General features: G+C 39.5%; 1 protein-coding gene across 14 annotated transcripts in view; it reads right to left on the reverse strand.

Moving 5' to 3' along the window:
- Positions 1–21,437, reverse strand: part of MYCBP2 (MYC binding protein 2) — a 199,575-nt gene that overhangs the window by 168,501 nt on the left and 9,637 nt on the right. For 13 of the 14 annotated variants that reach the window (XM_042806215.1, XM_042806222.1, XM_042806218.1 and 10 more), the window contains exon 2: positions 4,201–4,276. In XM_042806215.1, the coding sequence (XP_042662149.1) occupies positions 4,201–4,276 (76 nt within the window). The remainder of the gene's footprint in view (positions 1–4,200; positions 4,277–21,437) is intronic. The other variant, XM_042806211.1, reaches the window with a different exon arrangement.

The following is a 21,437-nucleotide window of genomic DNA, read 5'->3' on the forward strand; positions in this document are numbered from 1 at the left end:
ACCCGGTATTCATCACATTCTCCATCTTGAGTGCTGGAAAATTTAATTGTGCTAGACAGAACATCTAAAATTAAATTTTGGTGGAAAGAAAGAGCAATTTTTAAACATGATGTCATTCTTACAAAATGTGTGCAATGTTAAACTTCAAAAAGGAGATTCTCAACTGAAACCATACAAGGTGAGGTAACTGTGATGAAAGGTCATTTCAGTGGTCAGAAAGACTAAGGCATCGTTTTCAGAGGGACACAGAATCTCTGAAGGCTATAAACCTAATTAAGCCCCTCACAAAAGTTTTTGGTATTTTAGGTAGACAAAACCAAAGCAGATTATGTTCTCCAAACATTTAAGATACAATTAGAAAAGCCTTTCTCTAAGTTTTAAAAGATACTGCAGAGAGAACAATTCCATCCTGAACTACTGAATAATGAAATCTAAATGCAAGTCTGAGAAATTGCAATGCCAATGTAAGTAAAGAATCATGAACATAGTTTTAATACATGAATATAAAATTGTATTTCTTGTGTGTTACGTTTTTTTCGAAAAGATAAGAGGTTATCTTATGAGAGAGAAGGAAGCGCAGATGCCCATACACTGATGTGTGACTTGTCCTTGTAAACATACAGTCCCTGATAAATGAAAGGATGCATTATGTAGGAGAAGTTAAATGGCACAGGTTTGCTTCATAAAATCGAGCAACCAGACTCCAACTCTCAGCCTTTTATAATGTTCCAGTACACTCACGGAAAGAAGTACGAACATCAGAACCCTCTGGTCTCCTTTACATTTGTCTGGCACATAAAGAGTTTTCTCAAAAGACTAATCCATACATAGCTTATTTTCTGACCAATTTATTTCCTTCCCCTTGAACCAGATGGCTGCAATAACAGTTTATTCTCAGACGCAATGGAAATAGACTATAATCCAGGAGAGGAAAGTTAATCTGATGTTAAAGATAGGTAAGGCTATAATAACCATCTGATCAAACCTCTGCGTAACACAGAGCATAGAACCTCACCAAATTCTTCTTTGAACAGTTCAGACATCTCTTAGAAAGGGATGCCCTCTTGAGGCTGAAACACCAAATAATACAAAAGCCATTGAAAACACTGTCAAATTATTTGAGAAACTATGCTTGTTTTTAATAAAGACAAAGTTGATCCACCTTATACATCTAATCATCAGCTTACAACAAATTTGTCTCCTACATGAACCATCCTTTCCTAAAGTTTTATTATTTCCATTTGTATAAAGCTAAACAAGTCACAGTTTAAAACTTCTGCATAAACAGATGGATGCCAATCACTGGAAGCACATTCTCAGCGACTGATGGAGTCCAATTTTTCAGTATTCTTCAAATAACATTATGAGAGCAGAAGATGGTGAACTCTGGCTTTCCATTCAGTGTCTCAGCTAAGTCTCCTAATCAACACTTTTATGAGTTAACAGTGAAGTGGGAAAACTCCAGGGGATGAAAAGGGGGGATGGAGGGGAAGCAGCAATATTCATATGGTTAAGGTAAGTTACACAGTCCACAATTTTCTAGTGATAATTGTTGCAATTAAAAAAAAACAAACAAAAAAAAGGGGGAGTGAGGGGGGAAGGGCAGGAAGCCAAGGTGCTACACCCATGTCTAATAATCACGTATTTGTTTTCCATATAGAAGTCATGCTATTCAGCACTGAATTTCTAAAGCCAAAACACATTGCACCCACATGGAAAACTTTTCTACCTCCATTTAAAGAACCCAGATACTAAACCACAAAACCGAAAGTTAACAGTAGTTCAAATACAAGTGATCATAACATGACCCCAGCTTAGAAACAGAATAAGGCTCAAACTACTGGGCTGCATTAACCACCAATTAATGTTTTATACTTAAAATGTTACAACATTTAATGCTTAAATGGTGGAAATAATTTTCTTCCAGTTGCCCAACAGTGACTTCTTTTACGTTCTCTCCTCTTCAATTATTCAATTATCATTTCTAGTAAGTGCAGAGTATAAATAAATTTTTGGGTTCCTTCAGCTTATTCTTAATTTAAGGCCCTCACTGCTTCTACCAAACATATTAAGAGAAAGCTCCTACCTCTGTTCAGACTAAAAGACTCTGGTCCTTAAAAAATAAACTGCTGCACACAAGCTCTCCTGCTCAGAATGTTCAGTAGTGATGGGCTTTTCAATTTGACCCATGATTTGGTTTCAAATAGAAACTCACATTTTCCTGACAATACACACATCTGTTTTCAGACATTCCAGTGCAAAAATGATCACTGTGCTTATTCTGCGTGGCGATGTGCTGAAAAGCATATGGGGGGGGAAAGAAACAAACAAACAACTAAAAAACAAAGGCGACAACCAAAACAAAAACCACCCCATTTTGTCAGTAAACAAAGTTTGATAACCTAGAGATGTGAAGCTGATTTTTTTCTTTCCCTTTTCAGCTACATTTTTCAGGAAATACACAATTTCCTGCTATCATGCAGGAATAAGCTGAAGTGCCTTTCTGTACCTCACTGACTCAGAACAAACAGTAATGCTCTGCTGGTCAACACCAGCCTGCTTCAAAGACTGTCTAGAATAGAGGCATCAGTAAAAGATACAAAAAAAGCATCAAAACATTAGGCAGATAAATCTCATTTAACATATCAAGTAGCTGTTTTAAATCCAAGAAAAATCTTGAAAACAACCCTCCATAGGCATGAGATGCAGAGATGACCAGTTAGTGACAAATCTGTAAGTACTGATAAGAACCAGCCCTTAATATGCTCATGTTGTCTTTGGCCGTTCAGAAGGGATCCTGCCAATCCATTTATCCAATGGAACTAAATCCAAGAAGCACACCTGACTGTCAAACTTGTGAAGAACAGCAGTTCTGGATTTAGCTTCCTACTTGGCAGTTCATCTAGGGCACCACTATCCAGAAAGACAAGGTTCCCTTTACACAGTAACGATGATCAAAGCCGAAGAGTTACCTTATTTTAAAAGCACAAGTTTCTGTCACCAAACAGAACAGACAAAAGCTAACTACATTTTGAAAAATTCTTCAAATTTCTAACTTGGTTTTCTCTGCTGAAAGTGGGTCTGATGAAATCATGAAGGAAAGAGGGCTAAAATTTCTAATATCATAGCAACTGAAGAAAGGGCTGAAAAATTCAGTTTGGACCAAAAATATTTCACCATACAGTACTGAGAACAGAAGTGAAGATAAGCCCCTGCTGTACCATAACTCTGAAGCTGCACTACTTCAGATAAACAGAACAATCTGGTAAGTATCCAAAAAGGCAATGCCAAATGAAGAGATACAGGGCTTGCTTCACCCTCCCAAAGTCATCTGTCTTGAGATAGTGTAACTACATGAGGTTTGGCAAATAGGGATAAGATGGCCAATTTGATCTGTGGTGTATTTGTATTATAAGGGCATTCAACTGGCCAGAAAGCATTTTCACTGGATATTTCAGTAGTTCTGTCCTTCAGAACCATTCTAGAAATTACCTGCTTCCTCTCTACTGACTACAGTGGAAACTTAGAAGGAAACCTCTGTGCCTGCAGTGAGCCTTCATGAAAATCCTTCCAAGGCTATAGCTTAAACAGAGAAATAATAGCTCTCTAATAGAGAAAGAAAGCAGCAGAGCAATATTTTTCAAATACTTTTCCTTCTGCCTAGATTTCTTCTCTGTAACAAGTAAACACAAACATTTTAAAGAAGTTCACTGTACTGCTCCCATGCTTTTAAATTGGTGTGGGTAGGTGTTACATGGGGAGAAAATATTAATAGAAACAGATAAGCATCATTTATCCCATTATGGAGGAATTTTCAGAGGTAACTTTGGATTCGCTAGACATTGAATGCTCCCTTTCTCCTTTAAACAATATGGACAGAACTCTTTGCAGCAGTAGTCTTTAACTGTTGGCTAGACATGCATCTCTTGAATTTTAACTATAAAACCAACAATATTTAGCTATATTTACAGTTAAGGAGCTGGAGAACCAAAAATGCTATTCATATTATTTCATGTTGGACATCAGTAGCAAACACAGTTGAGTATGGTTAACATTGGTTAAAGACAAACAATACTGACCTACTATTACCTTTTCTAAACAAATACATTTCTAGTTATACCTATTTTTTCTTATATTTCTCTCAATTGAAATTACTTTCATTTCTGAGTCAGAACTTCGTCAAGTTAGTTACAGACTTACCTTGTTGCGTGTTTTTACTTTCAATTTAGTCTTTTGTTTCCTTTTCAATTTTTTCTTGCTAAAAAGTTTCTTACTTCTGAAAAAGAACAAAAAAGCCATAAGAACAAACGAATTAAACTCCCTTCTGTACCCCATGGTAAACAGCAGCGACAGGAGAAGAAAAAAAAGTCAGAACTCCTTTAAAATTTTTTCTCCTCAGCAAAGGGAACCAACACAGGCAGAATTTCACAGTATAAATCAGAATATAAAACACCTAAAATGATGCTTCCCTGATGCTCTACTGAATTAAGGGCCTTTACTCTCATCAACTTAAGCAGAATATATGTTACAACAAACAAAAATCTGTGTATTGTTTCACCCTACTGTTTTTATTACAAGTTTATTAGTGCTACACCAATGCTAGAAACAAGAATTATTGACAATTCTCAGTAAGAACCTGTTAGTACAGAATATATATGTTTTGTGAAGTCCTTACTAGTTAAAGATTCAAGCCTCCCAAGACAAAAAGGAAGCTTTGAAAATGTATTATTTGGCAGAAAACTCAGTTGGTGGAAGAAACTGCAACTTTTGAACACAGCTTTTTAAATTTTTCTCTGGACTTTTCCCACCCTAAGTTTACAGACTTTTAATTTCCATCCTGTTACATTACAGCTCTAGTCTAACACACACTCCTCTAATCCTCTTCTGCCCACACCTCATTCCTAACACATACCTTTTCTCCTCCATTTTACCACCCAGAAAAAAAAAAAAAAAAAAGACACCATACACATACATACAATTGTTTTGTCCTCATCACTGAGATTACTTTGGGGTGAATGCTTTTTAACCTACTCTACATTTCTCTGGTCTGTTCAGATTACACACCCTCTGCAAAAAAAAAGGCATATGTCATCTGTGCAGCATACAACTCATCCTATACATGACTTTAAGTAATAACTACTAACATTCCTCTGTGTCACTCAAACATTACTCAAATAATTTACAGTTCAGATTGGTTAGAAAAATAAAACTATGGAATCTGAAAACCACAGGGAGTAAGAAGCTGTACTTTAAGGTAACAAATTGGACAGAGATTGAGAGTCAGGAGAATCTTCATATTTTATGCCAACAACTTTGTTCTAAATAAAAATTTTGAGGGAGTACAAATATATCGTTTTCTACTCTTCTGTAGAGCAGACTGCAACAGTATGCAAGTCTCACGGTCCAGCAGTCAAAAGCTGGAAAATATAATTTGACCAATGCCCACCAGTCAGAAAACAAGCTCAAGCAAAGAACCCCTACAGAGTATCCCAAGGAAGCTGACTGCTAGAAAGCTCATGACCTTTCCCATCTTCACTTATTAACAAAGACGAAGGTACGTTCCTCATCAAGACACTTCCTGAAGAAACAAATCAGCTCACCACTTTTCTTACAAGAAACCACCACCATTATCCTGGAGTTAAGGAAAGTGATTCAGTGAGGGGGAAATCCTACCCTCCCCAGTAAATTAAAGCTTATAAAGACAACCTAGATGACCACCTAAGGTTCCTTCAACAGTAAAGTTTCGATATATAACGGTACACAACCTATTTAAGAAGCACGGGGGAGAAATTTCATACAACTTTTAATGTCCAATTTTCTATAATCAAACTCCATAGTCTGTTTCACTAGTTAGTTATTCTTACATTACACAAGTTTTTCTTCCTTATTAGAGTTTAATGCACTTAATTCTTATTCTGCTGTCAAACATGAAGAACAGTGTAGTCCATTCCATTCTGTAGCCATTCAACCTTCTTCTCTGGTCCAAATAACTTTTTATGGAATTTTCACCGTAACTTTAAGTGTAAAAGTCCTGATTTATTTTGGACAACTTCTGGGCTCTCTCAGTCCACACCACAAGTAAAGTGCATTGATCAAAACTGAAAACAGTACTTATTATTTGTTGTTGAGAAGAGGAAGAAGGGTTGCCTCGTATACCTCCAGTGTCACACTTTTAAAGGTATTCCAGGTATTATTTGGCAGCTTCACAGCAATATGGCACGGCAGACCTATGTAACGCAGAGTAACTTGAAAATGTTTTCCTGCAAACCTCCAAACTGAGCTTCCAATACTCTATATAGTTCTGTTGTTAATTATGCCTTTTAAACACAGTACAATTTGCACTTACCAGACACAGCTTCATAAGCATTGCTTCTTTAGCTTGTTTTTTTGGTTTTTTGGTTTTTTTTTTTTTCAAACAAGGACACTAACTCAAGTTGCCAAGACGTTTCAAATTTAATCCTACCTGCCAAAATCCTTGCAAACTCTCCAAATTTGTTATAGTCTGCAAACATTATAAGCACTTTTTCATCTTGTAAATATTTCAGAGGACTAGTCCCTGTGTTTTTGTATGTCTTTGTGTGCATGTATACATCTAGAAACCTCCAAAATTAAGCCTTCATCTCCCTAAGATTGGGCTCATTTCCAAAGTGGCAAAACCCCCACCGTTTTGCAGACAAACTTCATTTGTCAATGATACCTAGACAACGTTTTTTACAGTTAGCAAGCAGGAAAGATCAGAAATGGGCTTACTTTCTCTTTCAGATTCCAAGTTGTGGTGCCATGATCTCCCTCATTCATAAATCAACCACTAAAGATGCTACGAGTATAAACTTTTCCTCATCACTCCACTGTAGCAGTCATTCTCTTCAGCAAGGTTTAGGCTTGAACCAATTTTTACACAGAAACAACTTGGGTAGAGAAATGCCATGTTGAGAATCCACATTTATCTCCATGTTTTTTCTTAAAACAAAACCTCAAGGATACTGAAATCCCAACATTTTTGTTGGGTAGTATACTTTCCCCCTAGATCCAAACAAAACTTCAGAACTAGTAAGTGATTAATTAAAAAATAAAAAAAAAAATATCAACTAATTTTATAAACAGTTCTGAGCAACCTATCGTTACTATGCATAATACTAGTATGTTTATAATGCATCTGCATATAATATATAGATATATATGATTGACCACAGTTCTACTGTTATATACTATTACGCCAAGAGGTTTCAATATTCAGATAGAAACAATAAAATATGAGCAAATATGTTCATGAAAAACGTTAAGCAGATTATGAGTAATTTCCTGTTGGAAACCACATGGGTTAATTATAAGCCTGACTCTTCTACTGCCTGAAGATTAACAAGACCTGATATGGCTCAATTGGATTTTTTAGCTAAATTATTAATTATGGTTTTGGTTAAGAATTGCAAATTGCTGTAAACTGTCATTAATAAAGGTCCTGAAACTCTACTGACAATTTGCTTCCAGTGGCAGAAGACCCTTAGCCTGTAACTTTTAACTCAGCTGTTAAGATCAAACTCTGATTATCAGCAGATAATCTTAGGCAGGTTTTCTGCAAACTGCTTAAAGCCATTGTAACATCTGAGACTGAGTTAGCAGTTTTGAATTGGAACACAAAGGAAGTGCAAGTCAAATGAGTGCAGAACATGAAGATACCTTGACAGGAAAATACTTGTGGCAAACAGACCCAAAGAAAGAGTGAATGGTGCTATTACAGCCTTCATAGAAAAAAACTGTTGAGAATGAAAGCAAAGACCTAAGATGTTCAACCCTGGCATATGGAACAACTGACCCAAACCAAAGGGGGGAAAAAAGGGGGAGGGTGGGTAACAATCAATTGCTGAACAATTTAAAATATGTAAAACAGCTGTTAAATGACATGATTGAATTTTTTATTCAGATATGTGGCACCTGTAGAAGGAAGTAAAAGCACGCTTAATTGGTTTTCAAATCACAAGTAGCATTAGCTTGTACTGCAATATTTGCTGCATTATTAGGGGTATGCTCTTCAGCTGTCTCAACACCATTGTTCTTACTCCATTCAAAATTGATGAGGAAATGCAAACAGAGCATCTTCCCTCAAAGTCACAATAGTCCTGAACTGCAATTCTTAAGAAATTTGAGAAGGAAGCTTTATGTGTTGAGTGTCTCCCCCACCCAATGTTGTTACTGAACTACTCAATATGGGTTAACAGTATTTTAACCTTATGTTAATAGTGTCACACCTGCATAAGCTCTTCTAGGCTGTATGTTACAATAAAGGTGTCACTGATAAGTGGAAAAAGTATTATTCTGTGTCTGTTGCTGCAGCAGAATAGGAACAACAGAAGTGTTACTCAACTGCTGTCTGACCTAAAACCTTTGCTTCTATCTGAAATGCGTTACCAAAGGTCACGGTAGCTACTATAACATTAGACCCTGTGATTCTACTGTTAATTAAATCTTTGAGTACGCTCTTGAAAAATGAGTTAATTTAGTAAGCCACATGCTAACACATGCTAAAATTTTTAAAACTTACAACTGACTTTGACTCAGTGTATTTGTCTAGACTTGCTTGTTCTGGTTCAATGGCTAAGCATCTTTGTGAAGAAGTACACTGTGGACAGGAGAGGTCTATCAAAGTCACACTGTGTCCAGACAAACATACTGCATTATGTTTCCATAGGTGCTTACTCTGCACAATTAGCTTCAGCATTCAAGGGCCAGTGGAAATGCTCTTAAGAGGCAGCAACCACTCAGTAACACTGAAATGAAACATGGTTAGAGTTGTGATATCAATTGTTTTGATCCCTCCACTTGGTGAATTATTGCTGCTGGTTGTCAATCTGGTTGGACAAGAAGCAGCAAGCATTTGCTTCTGAACAGCCTAAAGTGAATTCCCAAACTGAAGTTGTCAGGCAGCCCAATAACTGCAAGCTATTATCCCTCATGCAATCACGTAGTCACCATCACGTCTCAGGGTCTTTCATCACAGCACTGAGTTCCTTAAAAAACTGTAAATCTACCAACACACTTTACTCAAGGGCAGTGAAATGCAAGTACTGACATGTGGACGTTGGTTGAAAAGTAACAAACTGACATTTCCTCCACTGTTTTCCTCAGCTGCCCCATACTGAGTAAGAGTGAAAGATCAGCAATACTTGTTTTTATGTGCAGAAATCATATACTAAGTAGTACCATTTGGCAGCTTTCTTTGTACAGGTATATTACTGCCATAAAAGATCTACAAGTTACAAGCCACATTATCCAGAGGTGTCACTACAGGATGGAATATCATGTTTGCCATAAAGGCCGTGGGACTACAGGAAGACTAATCGGTTCAAAGCAGTTAGACACCAGCCATAGTGCCCCATACTATCTACCTTAAGTTCTGACCAACAGACTGTCAGGGGAGTATCTGACCTGCAAAAGTCTACATGCCTTTGTGATTTTCTTTTTGAATAAGCATATTACAACATCTGATTGGCACAATTGTTCAAAGACTTTTCTTTACCATCACCCAACAACACACAGAAACACCAGTACTCCTAAGTCACCAATGGACAACTGAAATACTACAGACTTATTTACAAAAGATAGATGGGGAAGAAAAAGAGTATTTTGAGTAAACAAAGCTGTATCGACATAGAATGACTGCCCAGAAAATGCGATAACTTCATTACTTTCTTCTTTTAGTCTCTAGGAGGTATAAATTATTCTTCAAATAAAGTTTCAAACACAGTAATTTTCACTTTCTACCATTCAGTTTGATTGTTTCCTTTTACCTTCCCACATCCAACCTTCACCAGAACTTTTTCCATAGTTGGTACAGAACAGCAACTGTATTGTCCTTGCCTTTTTTGTGATTCAGACAGAATATGAAACAGTTGATGGTGAGCCAATTGAGAGATTAACGTTTAGGATTAGACAGCAGACCAGTAAAATCAGTATTGTTTGAACTGTCTGCTACACACAATCTGATCAGAAAGTAGATGAAGCCTGCAAGAAACCTCACATTCACAGGTCCTGGCCCTTATGGGGGATGTTAACTACGCCAATATCTGCTGAAAAGCAACATAGCAGGGCACAAGCCATGCAAGAGGTTTCTGGAGTGCATGGATGATAATTTCATGATACAGTAGATCGAGGAGTCAATGGAGGAAGGCACTTTGCTGGACCTGACACTTAAACAAGGAAGAACCAGTAGGGTGCATGAAGGCTGGGGTTAGTCATGGATGCAGTGACACTGCAGGTGAAATTCAGGAACCTGAAAGAAGGAAGCAAGGCAAAAGCAGGATCACAACCCTAGTCTTCAGAAGAACAGACTCTGACCTGTTCAGCAACCTGCTTAGAAGAATCTCATGGGATACAGTGCCCAGGAGAGAAGGCGGTGTAGAAAAGCTGGCTGATTTTCAAGGATCACTTACAAGCTCAAGAATGGTCTGTTCACACATGCAGAGAGTCAAGGGAGAGAGGGGTCTTGCATGGATGAACAAGGAGCTCCTGACAAAGCTTAAGCATAAAAAGGAAGCATATACGAGATGCAAGCAGGGTCACATCACCCAGAAGAAATATAGAGACACTGTCTGACTGTTCAGGGATGGGCTTATAAAAGTCACAGTGCACCTGGAGTTCAATCTTGCAAGCGACATGGAGGACAAGGCTGGCTTCTATAGGTGTATCAGTAGAAAAATGAAGACTAGGGAAAAATGTGACCCCAATGCTAAATGAGTAAGAGCCTGGTCACAAGGGACACCAGTCACCAACATGTTTACCAGTAAAACTAGCCTTCAGCAATGCCATGTCCCTGAGATCAGAGGGAAAGTCTGAGTAATGATGTCTTACCCTCAGTGAAGGAAGTTCAGGTTAGGGAATACTTAAATAAGTCAACGGGACATGACAGAACGTACCCACAAGTGATGAGGAAGGTGGCCAACATTACTGCAAGGCCACTCTCAGTCTTTGAAAGGTCACAGTGATTAACATAAGTTCCTGAGAACTGGAAGAAAACAAATGTCACTTCTATCTTCAAGAACAAAAGGGAAGATCGGGGGATCCAAACATACAAAGGACAAGATGGTGACAGCAAATATTGAGCTTGGATTTATTACGAGGAAAATATGCTTGACCAAACTGATAGCCTTCTACAATGAGAAAGCTGGCTTAGTGCATGACTGGAGAGCAGGCTATTTTGTTTATTTCAACTTCAGTAAGGTTTCTGACACTGTCAGTCACAACATCCCCATACATAAATAGATGAAGTACAAGCTAGATAAACACGGACTGAAAACAGGCCAAGTTGCTACAGTCAAAGGGTTGTACATAATGGGACTGAGTGCACCTTCAAGCTAGTTTGCAGATAGTACAAAACTTGGTGTGGTTTATAAACCAGAGGGTTGTGCTGCCATTCAGAGGGACCTCAACGGACTGAAGAAATGAGCCACCGGTAATCTCATCAAGCTTAACAAAGGGAAATGCAAAGTCCCACATATGGGGCAGAACAACCCCAGGCACCTGTACACACTGTCAGCCAACTGACCGGGAAGTAGCTTTACAGAAAAAGACCTTTGGGTCCTCATGATGGACATGCTGAACACTGTCACTGAAGCGAAGGCGGCACACAGACTCCTGGGCTGGGTTAGGAAAAGTGTTGCCAGTAGGCTGAGGAAGTTGGGTCTTATGCTTTACACAGCACTGGCAACACCACATCTGGAGCACCATGACCAGTTTTGGGCTCTCCAGTACAAGACACTCGCTTACTGGAGTGAGCCCTGGGAAGGGCCACTAAGATGCTTAAGCATCTTACGAGCATCCGTCATACGAAGAAAAATCTAGCAAGCAGAGATATTTTAGCCAGGAAAAGAGAAAACCTGGGGCAGGGGTGGGGGGGTGGTGATGTGTTGAAACTTTCTCATTGTGGATATATACCTGGATGAGAGAGAGTAATGATGGAGCCAGACTCTTCTGAGCAATATCCAGTGATAGGCCAAGAGACAATGGGAAAAAAGTAAAATACAGGAAGTTCCATTTAGACATAAGAACTGTAAGAGTAGTCAAACACTGGAACAAGTTGCTCTGAGAGGCTACAGATTCTCTATCCTTGAAGATAGTCAAAATCCAACTGGACAGTGTGCAGAGCAACCTGCTCTGGCTGATGCTACTTTGAGCAGGAAGGTTGAACTAGATAGTCTACAGAGATCCATTCTAATCTCAACTATTTTGTGATCCTCACTGTTTGTTTACATACTAAACTAAAATTTGACTGCACAATAAATGTGCTTGTACATTGTGGAAAGAGTAAATTTTTTTTCTCATTCAAAGTTTAGCATTTTTCCTGGTGTCATGCCATGTTTCTGATTATACTTCCAAGTAGAGACATACTGAGCTTTTCATCTGCTCACCATCTGGATCAGCAAACATACAGAAAATTCAGGCACAAGAGCAGACTTCTATGGGAATTACTCAGCATAATCAAACCTACAATACTATGCAAACTCAACAAGAGAACAAGGGATGAAAACCACTCTACCACACTTAAAATATATGCCTGTATTAAGACAAGCCAGTCACATGAACAAATCCACACTTTCTTGGCTATAATTGATGCCCAAGGGTATACTAAGAAGTGAATGACAAAGAACACGTTTACATTCAACAATCAAAAGTTTCTCTGTGCAGATGGATCAATGTGGACACTGTGATCAGGATCTTTAACAAGACTTTTCCAAACTTCAGTAGTACAGGAAACTTGTGCGTGTCTCCAGGCAATCTAAAATACAACTTGACAGGTGAAAGGTACTCTAGAATCACTAAAAACAGTGCCTGGAAAGGACCCCTAAAGGTCAGTCGTTCCATTCCCTGGTCCAGCACAAAATTAGTCAAATTCTACTTAGTTCCTGACAGGTGTTTTCCCTGTGGAGATATTAAACACTGTTAATGATCACACCCCCACCATGTCCTAAGTAACCCTACTAGAAAGCTCTTTCTGAGATCTTTCCTAAATCACCTTTATGGCAATTAAATGCTATTTTTTTTTTTTTACATTTTATTGTAGAAAAATCAGTATATTTTTCCTCTTTTTCCATGGCGAGCTTGCATTTATTTCATGTCTGAGGAGAAATAAGAGTCTTCTGTCAATTAAGCAGTATCAGTTCCTTCAGCCTAACCCACTAATATTTTACATCACTGACACCTAATTTCAATTTTCTTTCATAATAACAATTAGTTATTTTTGTTGAGATGAAGGGAAAAAAAAAAAAAAAAAAAAAGAGGAAGAGACAAAATAAGCCCTGAAATCCTGAAGTGCAAAGAAAAAGGTCAAGAATCACTTCAGGTTTCTTACACAAAAGAATCTCTCTCAAGTATTTGAAAAAAATCTGAAACATCCCAACAGCTTGACACTGATGAATCATATTCACTTTATAATTCTATACAATGTGTAGAACCTGTCATAAGGAACTCCTACCTTATCTTTTATTCACCGTTGTTTATACAGTTGTGCTTACATTTACATTTGTTTAGGGTTTGGGTTTTTTTTGTTTTGTTTTTTTTTTTTTAAGCTAAACATTTGCTGAGGTGGTTATGTTCAGTATATCAGTAATCTTTCCCAGTTTTGTGTCTTCTATGAACTTTTTAATCTACAATCTCAATTCCAACACTGAAATTGTCACTGACAAGACCAAACAGTTCAGGACCTAGGACAGATCCAGATGCAGAACAAGAACTACCACCTCTTCTCACACGCTTCCCCCTTGACAGCCGGCTGGGCCACAGCACCTGTCCAGGGTGGTCTTCCATGCAGGTTTAAATCCACCTTACAGTAGTTCCATCTAGAACAGGGGTAGCCAAATTGACAGGTGGAAAGCAATACACCCAAAAATTACACTTGAGGAAGGCTAGAGTCCAGCCAAGTAGACAACAGGGGCAACATCACTTTTTCTCACTTGCATCTGCTCAAAGATCAGCCCATGCTTCTTGGTGCAGACCTAAGGCTAGTAGAACAACTCTGGTATACTCCTAGCTGATCTGCTATAACAAGAAATTCTACAGTTTGATTCAGTACAGAGCAAGCTCTGAGTTGAAGTACAGACTGTGTGGTGCCGGGTCCAAACTTAAACATCTCATTTTAGAACAAGCTTAGCACTTAAGATTTCTTTTGGAGAAATGCTCATTATTTTCCATCGTTTTTGAAAAATCACTTTTAGACAACTGTTAATAGTGCCAAGTATTAAATTTCCCAGACAGGGCTCATCATAAATCCATTCTGTGTCTAATTTATCATCTTCATTTATATAGGATATAATTTTGCCAGTACTTTTAGAAATGTAGTCAACAGAAACTGTACTAGAGTACCTCAAGTCCCTTTTTATCCACTTTTTAGTCAGGCACTGCTTACCAATTTGCTTTATACTAGTCTTCTAGAATGTTATATATCTTCTATAAATTCTCCAAGGTAATTCCCAATAGCTCTGAAATTGCTTTAGCCAGTTTTTCCAAGCAGCGTAAGGGGGAATTTCATCATATTTGGGAAAACAGCTAACTACATTCTCGCCTGCTCTTTCTCTATTCTTTCCTTCATCACTGATTGCAATTGTTTTAACTTACCATAAGCCAGAACAATTTTTTCTATCAGATCTGCATCAATTTTCAGCCATGAAGAAAATCAGGATGAACTGGTCTCTCTCTTTCGCAAGAGAGAGAAAACTCTACTGATGAACTACAACAGTGTGCATTTTGAGGTTTTTTCCTTATCTTCAGTAATCATATAATCTATGACACGTGATCACACAGATGAAGGGCAGAGCCATTATGGAGATACATTAAAGCAATCACAGCCTCTGATGGGCTTCCCTATCTCCTATGCCATTCACTTTATCCTCCAAAGTGATCCAAAACAGCTGTTAATTCATAATTTAGCTTCTAGGCATCTCAGTATCAAATACAATAATGGAGAACCACTGCTGATAAATACCAGTGCAATCGTCAGCAAGAAACATACTATTCACTGTCTTGTTGCTACAGAAGTTTAACTATAAGGGCTTCAAAATATGGGAAAGGGAATACTAAAGAAAAAAGTGTTATCAAGGCTGATCAGAAGATGTGAAGAGATCTCAAAATTCTGGGACCGTATTTCCTCCCTCACTGCTACTTATTGCAAGAAATAAGTTGTTTTTAAATCTTATTTTACAGGGCATCCAAACTTGCTGTTAACAACTGAAAAGTATCTGACAAACATAAAGACAAAGGAAAAACAAAGAAAAGAGAGAGTTCAACAAAAGTTTGGGACAAAAGCAGTGGCTCACATGAGGGAGTTAACTGATAAGAAACAAAACAAAGCAAGTGGGCAGAGCTTTAATGGGCTAATCAATACATAGAGAAGAGGTTTTATTATCAGAAAACTATATAGCAAGAAAAATATGTGGAGTTTGGAGTTTGGATGTTGACAAGAGATGAAGAAGTACCTGCATCAAAATGCAAACACTGAATGTTGTTGTAAAACATATCAAAGTTGCTGCTTGTCTTGCATACTCCCTATTTTGGTACCTCTCCGCATTTACAGAAGCTACAGTCTTCAGCAGCCTTACTTCTACAAACTGGAGGAATGCTTTTTCTTGAAACAACTACTTCTCTTAAAAGCCTCCATGTACAAAACCTCCCATATTTAGCTATGCATTAAGTGTTCTTCCAGTAAAAATCCCCTTTGATTTCTCCAATCTCAATGTGATCTCTGCACTACCGTTACTTCAGCTGCCAAGAATCCTAAGTATCTACAATGAGAAACTGCCTTACAACACACCCCATAAAACAATTCAAAGTAAACAACTTGCATAATCAAAACACTATACACCTTCTACGAAGTTGGCATACAGAATGTGTCACTTAAGGGTAGTGCTTTAAGATTACATCTATAACTGTAAAATGACATGCTCAGAAAATGTCTCAAGTACTAGGCCCGACCTATACTAAACTCCCAATTCTGTTCTTAGCTCACTTGTGTTTTATGCCATCTAACTCCCTCCAACACAAATCTACCAATTAGTGTGAAAGTGGTTTAAGTCAACTGGACACATCAAATGTTTCATCATGTTTAGAGGTTGCCCTGAAGCACCCTACAACTGAACTTCCCTAAGGCTTTCCTTGCTTTACTCTGCCTTTGCAGATATCTCCGTTTGATGACTAAGCAGCCACAGCTAAGCAATCAGTCCTTCTACTATTGAAATATCCAAGACTCTTTCAACCACAGGGACAGTGTCAGTAGACTGCAAGAATAAAAGAAAATAAATACCACTCAAAAGCCCTAACATGTTCTTGTCTTAATAAACAAAAGGTCTGTTTACAAACAATAGTTCCAAAAGCTTCTGAATTCATCCTTTTCCATATCACCTACAATAATACCTATCAAGTTTTCAAAAGGACTTGACATAATACAGTAGACAGGGAACAAAATACACATATATGAACTGAGCCTGGCACACAAATATGTATCATAAAAATACACACAAATTCTCTAAGTGTAATGCAAAACCAAGTATTAGCAAGCTTTATGAAATATACATGCACATACAGAGTGTATATAATATATACCTCCATATACTTCTATCACAAACTGACCAAAAAGTTTACCTTAAAAATCACAAATAGAAATAGAATAAAAAACAAGAACATGCATTTCTGAATAAATAAATACACTCATCTAAATCCTTTCACTGTAACTTGGAAACAAGATCTACAGAATTCTTCTGAAAAAATGCCTTTTGCTAACACTGGTTAGTATCCCTGGGTTTTAGAATATCTCTGACAAGAGAACAGTTGCTCTGTGAAGTACTTAATGAAAAATACCTCCATGAAGCAGTTGCTTGACCTTTCCTTCCTCTTTGCACAGTTGTAGACAGGCTAGGAAAAAGAACAGTTACTGCTTCTGCCAAAATCACAGCCAAATTAGCTCAGTTGCACGGCAGTTAGCTTGCAGACCATATTTTTGACACATTAGAAGCTTGAATATTGTATTTGCTAGCAATACAACGAACAAAAGAAAAGTGGAAGACAGATTACAGAAGAGGAAAGCTAGGGCTTTCGAGTAATATCCCCAAACTGGGGGCTAATTACCACTTAGACACCCACCCACTACCCCCCAGCAAGACTAATACATAAAAGACCTTAAAACAGCTTAAAAATATTCTAAATAATAGATTACTTACATTGGGATCTTGCTACCATCCAGCTCTTCCTACAAGAATGTTAGGATAAATATGTAGATATAACTTATTCAAAACTGCAGCTGTTAACTACCTTTTCAGTTCCTCTCATATTCATTTTGCTTCTATTCAGCTATAGCATGGAAGTCCATGTTTCTGTAAATATATTAACAACAAAAGGAGGGCTAATCTCCATCCTTTATTGGATACAGGTGGAAACATAGTGACAAAGGATAGGGAAGAGGCTGAGGTACTTAATGCCACCTTTGCCTCAGTGTTTAATAGTAAGACCGGTTGTTCTGCAGGTACCCAGCCCCTTGAACTGGAAGACACGGATGGGGAGCAGACTGAAGCCTCATAATCCAAGGGGAAATGGTTAGTGACCTGATACACCACTTAGACACACATAGGTCTATGGGGCCAGATAGGATCCACCCAGTGGTACTGCTGGAGCTGGTGGAAGTACTCACCAAGCCACTTTCCACCATTTATTAGCAGTCCTGTCTAACTGGGAGGTTCCAGTTGACTGGAGGTTAGTGAGTGCGACACCCATCTACAACAAGGGCCAGAAGGAGGATCTAGGGAACTACAGGCCTGTCAGTCTGACCTCAGTGCTGCAGAAGGTCATGGAGTAGGTCATCTTGAGTGCCATCACGCAGAATGTACAGGACAAGCAGGTGATCGGGCCCAGTCAGCGTGGGTTTATGAAAGGCAGGTCCTGATTGACTAACTTGATCTTCTGTGACAAGGTGACCTGCTTAGCGGATAAGGGAAAGACTGTGGTTGGGTGTTGTTTACCTGTACTTTAGTAAAGCCCTTGACACTGTTTCCTACAGCATTCTGCTGGAGAAACTGGCTGCTCATGGCTTGGACAAGGCATACTCTTTGCTGAGTAAAGAACTGGCTACACAGCTGGGCCCAAAGAGAGGTGGTGAATGGAGTTAAATACAGTCACAAGTGGTGTTCCCCAGGGCTCAGTACGGGGCCCAGTTCTGTTTAATATCTATTGGTGATCTGGGTGAGGGGATCGAGTATATCCTCAGGAATTTTGCAGATGACACCAACTGGTGGGAGTGTTGACCTGCTTGAGGGTAGGATGGGTGGGATGGCTCTACAGAGGGATCTGGACAGGCTGGATCAATGGGCCAAGGCCAAATGTATGAGGTTCAACAAGGCTCAGTGCTGGGTCCTGCACCTGGGTCACAACAACCCCATGCAATGCTACAGGCTTGGGGAAGGGTGGCTGGAAAGCTGCCCAGTGGAAAAGGACCTGGGGGTGTTGGTCAACAGCCAGCTGAATATGAGCCAGCAGCGTGCCCAAGAACGCCAACAGCATCTTGGCTCATGTCAGAAATAGCGTGGCCAGCAGGACTAGGGAAGTGATTGTCTCTGTACTTGGCACTGGTGAGGCCGCACCGCAGTTCAGTTTTGGGCCTCTCAGTATAAGAAAGACATTGAGGTGCTGGAGCATATTCAAATAAAGGCAATGAAGCTGGTGAAGAGTCTAGAGAACAAGTCTTATGAGGAGCAGGTGAGGGAACTGGGGCTGTTTAGCCTGGAGAAAAGGAGGCCCAGGAGAGACGTTATCACTCTCTACTACTACCTGAAAGTAGAGTGTAGTGAGGTGGGTGTCGGTCTCTTCTCCCAAGGAACAAGAAGAAATGGCCTCAAATTGAACCAGGGAAGGTTTAGATTGGATATTAGGAAAAATTTCTTCACTGAAAGTGTTGTCAAGCATTGGAACAGGCTGCCCAGGGAAGTGGTTGAGTCACCATTCCTGGAGGTATTTAAAAGACACGTAGATGTGGCACTAAGGGACATGTTTTAGTGGTGGACTTGGCAGTGTTAGGTTTACGTTTGGACTCTATCTTAAACTCTAACCTAAATGATTCTGTGTTTCCAGTGACATGGACACCACATCTTGCAATACAGCTCTGCTGCAAGAACTGACTGTTGAACACTGCGTGTTTGTTCCCTTTGATACATCTTGTCAGAAGACAGACAAGTAAACCTCATATAGGTCCTTTCTCCTTGTCATCTATAATCCTAAGAATTACAGGATCACAAAATCATTCAGGTTAGAAGGGACCTCTTGAGGTAACAACTTTTTTTACCATGAGGATGACTGAGCACTGACAGAGGTTGCCCAGCAATGCTGTGGAGTCTCCAACCCTGGTGATAATTCAAAACCATCTGGTCATGGCCCTGGGCAACTGGCTCCAGGTGGCCCTGCTTGAGTAGGGCGGTGGACCAGATGAACTCTGGAGGTCCCTTCCAACCTCAACCATTCTACAATTCTGTGACTGATTCTATGAAACCTACTGCTCAAGTAGGGTCAAATACAGTAGGCTGCCCAGTACCATGTGCAGTTGGATTTTTAATATCTCCAAAGAGATATTAAACCTCTCTGGACAACTTGTGCCAGTGCTTGACTTCTCCCACAGTGAAGAAGTGCTTTCTTGGAACACACTAGAATTTCATGATGTTTAATTTGTGCCTGCTACCCCTCATCCTGTCAGCAGGCATTACTGAGAAGAGTATGGCTCTCTCTTCTTCATTCCCTCCCTAAGGGATAAGATCCCCCTCCGAGTCTTCTCTTCTCCAGGCTGAACAGTCCCAGCTCTCTCAGCCTTTCCTACTGGAGAAATGCTCCAGACAGACCCTTAATCACCTTTGTGGTCCTGCACTGGACTCTCTCCAGTATGCCTGTCTCTCTTGTACTGGGAAGTCCAAAACTGGACACTACAGATGCAGCCTCACCAGCGCTCAGCAGAGAACACCTTCTTCAACCTGCTGGCAACACTCTTCCAGCCCAGCTCAGGAGGCTGCCTGCCTTCTTTGCCATGATGGTGCATTACTAGCGCACGGTCAGATTGTTGCCCACCAGTATATCAAACTACTTCTCTGCAGAGCTTTACTACAGCTGGTCAGCCTCCCTGGGGTTATTTCTCCCCCGATGCAGGATTCTGCATGTCCTCTTGTTGCACTTCATGGGATTCATCTCAGCTCAATTCTCCAGCTTATCCAGACCCCTCTGAATGGAAACATAACCATGTGATGTATGAGGAACTCCTCCCAGTTTTGTAGCATCTGTGATCTTGCTGGGGGCACACTGCGTCACAGCATCCAGGTCATTCATGAAGATGCCAAACAGTACTGGTCCCAGTGTCAGTTCCTAGGGTATGCTACCCGTGACTTGCCTCCAGCTGGACTTTGGTGTCACTGACCACAAACCTCCAGGCAAAGTAATTCAGCCAGTTCTTGATCTACTTCACTGTCCACTTATCTAACCTATAGTTTGTCAGCCTGGGGATGCAATGGGAGACAGTGTCAAAAACCTTACTCAAGCTGAGGTAAAGAACATCCACTGCTCTCCCTGCCCTGAAGGTATCTATAGATTACCTGCTGCTACTGAAAACTAATGGGAGCACTACTACTTTTCATCAAGGGGTCCAAATTTCTTTTAAGGAACTCAACAGTGAGAATCACTGAAGAGGAAAACTGTTCAGCTTGATAAGCAGATCTCAAAACAACACTGGAGAGCATAATCAATTTTTTCCCCAAATAATAGAAGCTTGGTATTTTTTGATTGTCAGCAATGACAATATTATCCTCAGAAGACCTCAAATATTTAAAATTGCTGATATAATCATCATTTAGTAAAGTAAGATCTAATGCTTGAGGAACTCCAGTTTTTAGTAAAGTGGGCAATAGCTCAACCGTCATTCTAATAGCCATGTGTATGCCCTCCAAACCATTACCAGCTTATGTGCTACCTTCTTTGAATTATTAATCACAAGTTAGAGAAGAAGCTTCCAATTACTTTCATTTACAAACTTATAAAATTTTTCAATAGTGGCTTGGATCATTCTAATGAATTTAAACTACAAACAACAGGCTTATACTTTTTGACCTTATCTTACTTTCTCTTTGTATTGGTTTTGGCTAGGATAGAGTTCATTTTCTTCAGAGTAGCTGGCATGGTACTTGTATGTTTTGGATTTGTGATGGAAACAGTGTTGATAACACACCTATGCTTTAGCTGTTGCTGAGCAGTGCTTACACAAGGTCAAGGCCTTTTCTAGTCCTCATCCCACTCCACCAGCAAGCGGGCTGGGAGTGTACAAGAAGTTGGGAGGGGACACAGCTGGGACAGCTGACCCCAACTGACCAAAGGGATATTCCATAACATGTGATGTTGTGCTCAGCATACAAAGCTGGGGGGAGAAGGAGGAAAGGGGA

The sequence above is a fragment of the Tyto alba genome, unplaced genomic scaffold (genome assembly GCF_018691265.1).
Source record: "Tyto alba isolate M040663 unplaced genomic scaffold, T.alba_DEE_v4.0 Super-Scaffold_45, whole genome shotgun sequence".
Taxonomy (NCBI): domain Eukaryota; kingdom Metazoa; phylum Chordata; class Aves; order Strigiformes; family Tytonidae; genus Tyto; species Tyto alba.